Below are 6,963 nucleotides of genomic sequence, written 5' to 3'. Positions count from 1 at the left end.
GTAATTAAGCTAGTTTGTATGAACAGACTGAGGGCTCTGCTAGAAGTTGCCCCACCTTTAAACCGCTTTCCTAATTGATGTTGTTGTGCCCTTGAGCAAGGCACTTAACCCCCCACAAAAACAGCTCCCCGGGAGCCCAGTGTGGCAGACCCCGCACCTCTCCAAAACCTGTATAGTATGTGTTTCCTTCGAAGGGGTTGGGTTAAAAGCAGAAATCAAATTTCGGGTTGGCCTTTGTGTGCAATTGACCAATACAGTGATCTTAATCGTAATCTTTTACTGAAATTCATAATGAACATTTGACTTTATAATACAAAAAAAAGAGTAATAAGTAGACTTCTTTAACTGAAATATTTATTAAGAGAACATCGAGTTAAAGTACAGTAAGTGAATTTAACATAGAGAGCTGATAAACAACACTGAATATGTTTATATCTTATATCTGACATTATTAAACTTCTGATGAGTGGTGCTGTTCCCTGGCCAAGTTTTCACTGTGGAACCACTCAAGTCCCTTTGTACTGATATGAAGTGACATGGGCATTTGGATGAGGTGATGATGTCACGGTCAGCTCATAGATCTGTAACATCATCACTGGACTAGTCATCCTCCTGAGGGACCCCTGGCTTCTTCACCTTGTTTGGAACAATAGACATGTATATATCATTGTTTGGAACATCCTCCTGGTGTTTCAGGGTTTGGAGATGGCTGAAGGATCTGGTTATCAGAAGCCTCCAGTGGCTGTGGCTGGGGGTCCGGCTGTAGCTGCGGCTGGGGGTCCGGCTGTAGCTGCGGCTGGGGGTCCGGCTGTAGCTGCGACTGGGGGTCCGGCTGTAGCTGCGACTGGGGGTCCGGCTGTAACTGCGGCTGTGGGTCCGGCTGTAGCTGTGGCTCTAACTTAGGCTCTGTCTCAGGCAGTGCCTGCCCGTTGGCTCTGAAATGATCAGAAGTTGCAGGCCTGGAGCCAGCCTCCACCTCCCACCTACAGCCAACATTAGAGGTGGGAGAGGTGGGAGAGGTGAGAGAAGGTGGCGTGATCTCACTGTCCGCCAGTGAGGTGTCAGTGTCAGCACCAGCTTGGTGGGTCCAGGTGGAAGAAGGTGGGGCTGTGAAGAGGCTGCCTACCCCTAGCAGGTGTCCATTGTCATGGTGGAGCGCATTGTCGATGCTGCGGCTGAGGTTGATCGGCGACTGGGGGAGCATGTCAAACTCTATGAGGGAGAGGATGCACTCGCGCTCACCCACCCGCTGCCACAGTAGGTGGGTATCACCGCTGCTGCTGGTAGTGGGTTCTCCACCCTTGTGATGAGATGGTGACATGGTGTCCCTCAAGATGTGTGTGGTGGGGGGATTGTCATAGACACGTATGGAGTCACTGTCTGCTCCCAAGTGATGCTGCCCCGCCCAGTTTTTCGGTATGAGCTCTGCCCAGTTTTTCTCAAAACTCCTGAAAGGCCCTATCCGCAGGATTTTCCAAAACGATGATCTCTCTGGCATCCCTTGGCCATGGTCGCTCCTGGCACGGCTCCTCCGAGGGGTCCAGAACACCCAGGAGCCCAGCACCAGCATAGAGAAGCCCCAGAACAGCTCCAGCACCCGTGCCCAGAACTGCCCCAGCCACCAGCCCCAGCCAAAGCGCCTCCAGTCCCCCAGCAGCCCATAGAGCCAGAGCAGGCTGTAGATCTGCAGGCCGGAGCACAGCACCCCCAGGAGGGCACACACTGCCGTCACGCGTCTTGCCCGCTCCTCAATCCTCTGAGGGGCCCCCCACTGGTGTATGGGAGTCTTGGAGAAGGGCTGCAGGTGGGAGAGTGACTGAGTGAGAATGCCCAGGCAGAGAGTCAGGCCCCAGCAGAGAGTGAGGCTCTGTAGAACCAAAGGAAAGGCATGGGACAGCGTTGGGGAGAGCAGGTCGGCTGCCAGCAGCAGGGTACAGTGTAAGACTGCCAGACTTCCCACCACACGAGGGCGCTGCATCGTTGGGGACAGCAGAATCATCGCCAGGGCAACCTGTGCCCACAGCAGCAGCAGCAGAGGCAGATTATAGAGGGCAGTGAGGACCGGCCGAGACAGGATCCGGCGTGTGCCATACGGGTCAGTGAGGAGGAGGACAGCACGCAGAGCCCCGGTCAGCAGCAACAGCCTATTGGCCAGGGTTAGTACATCACAGAGGGGGTGAAGCATATTAGACCGTCCAACCATTCCCAACACAGCCACACAGGACAGCAGCAGGAAGAGTCCAGCAGAGCCATAGACGTGGAGCTCCCAGGCGAAGGCCAGTGTGCGGCTCAGGTCCTCCCAAAGAAGGAGGGTGCCGTTGGTGCCAGTAGGGAACACGCAGCTGCCAAGACCCAGCACACAGGGGCCTCCATTCTGGTTCTGATGTGTTACGGGACCAAACACACCGTAGCGGACAGAGGGCACAGGCCAGAGTTGACCCTTAGCTGAGAAAGTGAGGAAGGTGTGTGAGAAAAATAGAATAGTTTATAATCTCATCAAGTAATATAGAAAGCATATTAAGAGAAAGAGAAATTGCCCGACTTAGAACAACAACAAAAAGGGCCATTTACTGTTTTCTTCATGTTGATGGATTATGTGTTTCACGTTAGGTGATGATTGTGCCGGCAACTCAGTTGATTGTATGTCAGGAAAGGATTGAGTTTGTTCCTTTTCTGAAAAACAAAATAATCATACACATAGAACTTCTAGCAGAGGAAACACTTGGATATTTTGTGAGTAATTAGAAATATAAACAGAATTACAAAAGAGTCAACTCTTGTGCCACTCTTACCTCTTTGAAACTGTCCTGTCACAATGGGTGCTTGTTTGGGATTGGCTGATAACAGGGTGGAGGAGTGGGACAGTTTTCCCCGAGTGTCTCTGCTTATGGGAACCGCTGAGTCAATCACAAAAATGTATTTTAACACAACCACATCTTCTTCCTCATTCTCCTCCAGTGCTCCAAGCCCTTCCTCTTCTTCGAGAGTGGCCTCTGTAATTGTGTCTTTAGGGGATTGGTGGGAGCTGTGATGAGTTAATGGGTTTGGAGAATTGTTTATTTCTGATGTTGAGTTGACAGTTTGCTCCGATTGTTTTGAGATCTCTACAATAGAATACGCAGGTTCCAGATTGAGTCCACTGTCATCGTCCCCTATGGGTGGCAAAGATAATTTAGACGTAGCTCTAGGTGTAAGCTTGGTCAGTGGGCTCTTGGGCGGTGAACGCACATCCTCTGACGTTTGTAAGCCAGCTGGTCCTGCTGTGCTGACGCTGTCTTGGGTCTGTTTTTGGGGCGTGGGAGGGGGGTAGAGAGAAGTAGGGATGGAGGAATGCACTTCAAGTTCCTTCGCTTTCTTCTCCTCATTTCCAGGTGCAGAATTGATAACAAGTGTGCTGGCAGTTGTCTCTTGTTGACTTTCTATTATATCTGTGTCCCCAAGTCCACTATCATCCATAGACTCATCACTGCCATATGATGTGCCAACCAATGTCCCATCTAAGTACTCCATACTTGTCATCCTGTTTCCTGGCACCTGCATACCGCTGGCAGGCAGAAGGATGTCTGTCCCTGTCTGTTGTGTTGTGGTAAGCTTGGGGGTTGTTGTACCCATGTTGGAGGTGGTGCTGAGGGAGTTAGAGAATAAAGGGAGTGGGACATGGTCAGAATTGATGGATGAGGGTGAGGTGGAGGTGGCCCTGATAATGTTTCCAGGTGAACAGTGAAACAGTGTGGCCAGCACCAAGGAGAGAGATAAGAGCCACACCATTGCTCAATGTAACCTTGAAGCAGCAATCATACCTTATAGAAGACCTGCAGAACAACAGAAAGGAAAACGTAAGTGAGGTGGCTAGAAGCTATAGGACATAGCAGCAGGCAGACAGACACTCCATTTGGACAAAGTAACTATAATGGATAACATTCAATATCTGTGACACACTGACTATGAGTCTGGGAGTTGTTGTTCATGCTTAGGTAATGCGGTTTTCCAGGGAAATTTGCAGGTAAAGGGGTTAGTAGCATGACGTTTGTCAGGGTGAGCAACAGGGCTGTTAAGTAGCAGCTTGTAAAGGTAAGCTAAGGGTAAAGTGTAAAACAGCTTCCCTCCTGATTATTAATCTGCACTCCAATCCATTAAGAACCAATAAATCCCCTCGGTAATCCTGTGTGTGTGTGTGTGTGTGTGTGTGTGTGTGTGTGTGTGTGTGTGTGTGTGTGTGTGTGTGTGTGTGTGTGTGTGTGTGTGTGTGTGTGTGTGTGTGTGTGTGTGTGTGTGTGTGTGTGTGTGTGTGTGTGTGTGTGTGTGTGTGACCCATGTGAAATGGCTAGCTAGTTAGCGGTGGTGCGTGCTAATAGCGTTTCAATCGGTGGCATCACTCGCTCTGAGACCTTGAATTAGTTATTCCCCTTGCTCTACAAGGGCCGCTGCTTTTGCGGCGCGATGAATAACAACGATGCTTCGTGGGACGCAGTTGTTGATGTGTGCAGATGGTCCCTGGTTTGAGCCCAGGTAGGGGTGAGGAGAGGGACGGAAGCTATACTGTTACATGTGCCTACAGCTGCAAGTAGCCTGATCTGCTGAAGGTTTGCAGGTGTGTCCTTTTTGTCACATCCTTATTTGTTTTTTGCTTAACCTTCTCCCCAAGTTATTGCACAGGGAGGAAGTGTTTGGTGCACAATATTAGTGTTTCCTTAGTGCAATCTGACACCATCATAAAATATGATGCCTAATTTCACTGGGATTTATATGAGGCATATGCAGACTGTGCATCTCTCAACAGACACAGACAATACTAATATCCTCCTGTCTTACATATCGTCACATAATTTACTATTAGTTCAGCAGTCATCAAATTAAAGTTGAAAAACTTGCCCTTTGAGTTGACAAAATGTAGCTAAACTTACACAGTTGGGTCATTTCACAAATGTTTTGAGAAGTGTAACTTGCTATAAAAAAACACATTGATTTCATCTAATTCTAACGTTCTGTCATAAAGAGCGCATGTTCAACCTCATTAAAAAAATGTTTTTCCCGTTTCAAAAGGTTAAATCAAATAAAGTAGTATAGTAAGTGCCTATTAAGTGCCAAATGAAGTAACAGGGTTGACCGTAGTAACAGGGTAGACCGTATTAGGGTTGACCGTAACAGGGTTGACAAATTCTTAAATAAGCCATAAATCCCCTCGTGACAGGGGGAATGAAAGCTTGTTGTGTGCAACAGGGAGGGGCAATTGAATGCAAGCTTCACAAAAATACAAATAAAAGTTACAACATTTCTAGCCTATCTATGGGTAGCAGGGTTGATGTCTTATGCTGCTCCCACTCAGTGTTACACACCACAAAACACCAGAAAATGGCCAGAGAGACAGGAACCACCTGACCTGCTATTACATTATGACTTGACTACTAGATGGTCAACGTTAATTTTGAAAAAAATAAAAAGGAATAGTTTCACCGTATTAAAATGAGAGGTCATGTAACAGGGTTGACCTTGAAATGAGGGACAGGCGTAAATGAATCACTAATCACATGAAATAAATAATTATCTTAAGAAATAACTTTGTGAAAGTAACAAAAGAACTAGGGCTTTACAATGATGGTGAAAAGTTCGATACATTTTCAGGTTAAGTATGTTCAAATCTTCCTAGAAGTCAAAGGGCATGGAGGGCCATGACAAAATGCTGAATTTTGCCACTTTAGCAAGTCTTTAGTCATATTTAAGATGTATTGAATTGTCCATGTGGTCTATAGTAAAGGGAAGTTCATTGAATTAAAATGCAATGGTGCACAATTTCTACTTAAAATATCAAAGGGACGCACCAATGGCGCACATTTCGTCGATCAACACAGTTGTAACGTTTAATGGTACTTCACACACTCTTTTCCTCTCTGCACTTGCAGCATCTCTACCTCAATGCATGGTATGCCTGTTCTGTTCTCTGAGAACGTCTAGGCCTCTTTCAGTAACTTTGAGGCACAGTAACAGATGCTTTAATGTGCCAATTGAATTTCCCTCAAAAGCAATTTAAAAAAGACAATCCTTTTAAAGCCTACCTGTGATTCTTTAGACCTCTGCTTCACATTTGTTGTGTTGTTGGGTAGCATACTGGCTTTCCCTTTTCTCCTGTTGGTCTCATGGGTCAAGTGTAGCCATTTGTAGTTGTCCTGTTTGGATTTGTTAGAGTGATGCTCAAAGTCTCTTGCTCCTATACAATATCACAGCTGTGTTCTGTAATCTCATTAGTCAAGGATTACATTAAGATCATTAGATTGACACAAAGCTACCAGCAGTGCACGAGGACAGTAGAGAACAAAACACACACACAGGTGCATAAATGTATAGAGAAATAAGGTTAGTTAGATTTGTGTATTATTTACTGTATTTCAGTGTAGTGGGAGGGTTTGGGATAATGTAAGCAGAAGACGGATGTATACACAGTTTACTTCACAGTATATGTAAATATGAGAAAATACTCATAAGAGTGTAATACCGAGTTAGGGTGGTTATAAGAGTGTTCCACTAATGTCTAGGTGTGTTTGAGAATGTTTGTATGTATAGTACCAGACAAAAGTTTGGACATGCCTACTCATGCCTACTCATTCCAGGGTTTTTCTTTATTGTAGAATTATAGTGAAGACATCAAAACTATGAAATAACACATATGGAATCATGTAGTAACTAAAAAAGTGTTAAATCAAAATATATTTTATATTTGAGATTGTTCAAAGTAGCCACCCTTTGCTTTGATGACAGCTTTGCACACTCTTGGCATTCTCTCAACCAGCATTATGAGGTAGTCACCTGGAATGCATTTCAATTAACAGATGTGCCTTGTTGAAAGTTAAGTTGTGGAATTTATTTTCTTCTTAATGCTTTTGAGCCAATCAGTTGTGTTGTGACAAGGAATGGGTGGTATACAAAAGATAGCCCTATTTGGTAAAAGACCAAGTCCATAAATAAGTA

General features: G+C 45.8%; 1 protein-coding gene across 1 annotated transcript; it reads right to left on the bottom strand.

The window, feature by feature from the left end:
• Positions 1 to 351: 351 nt before the first annotated feature.
• Positions 352 to 6,430, bottom strand: LOC118389538 (proline-rich transmembrane protein 3-like). The gene is made up of 4 exons (XM_035779437.2): positions 6,054 to 6,430; positions 2,793 to 3,812; positions 2,572 to 2,673; positions 352 to 2,445 (listed from the first exon to the last, which is right to left on the bottom strand). The coding sequence occupies exons 2-4, from the start codon at positions 3,766 to 3,768 to the stop codon at positions 665 to 667; spliced, it is 2,859 nt and encodes a 952-aa protein (XP_035635330.1). The 5' UTR covers positions 3,769 to 3,812; positions 6,054 to 6,430; the 3' UTR covers positions 352 to 664.
• Positions 6,431 to 6,963: the final 533 nt, after the last annotated feature.

This window comes from Oncorhynchus keta, chromosome 10 (assembly GCF_023373465.1).
Source record: "Oncorhynchus keta strain PuntledgeMale-10-30-2019 chromosome 10, Oket_V2, whole genome shotgun sequence".
NCBI classification, from domain to species: domain Eukaryota; kingdom Metazoa; phylum Chordata; class Actinopteri; order Salmoniformes; family Salmonidae; genus Oncorhynchus; species Oncorhynchus keta.
This window is presented reverse-complemented; position numbering and strand designations above follow the sequence as displayed.

Coding starts and splice junctions, on each gene's coding strand:
- LOC118389538 (XM_035779437.2), bottom strand. CDS start 3,768: ATGGTGTGGCTCTTATCTCTCTCCTTGGTGCTGGCCACACTGTTTCAC. Junction 2,674..2,792: donor GACAGGACAGTTTCAAAGAG/GTAAGAGTGGCA, acceptor TTTGTTTTTCAG/AAAAGGAACAAACTCAATCC. Junction 2,446..2,571: donor CCATCAACATGAAGAAAACA/GTAAATGGCCCT, acceptor TCACTTTCTCAG/CTAAGGGTCAACTCTGGCCT.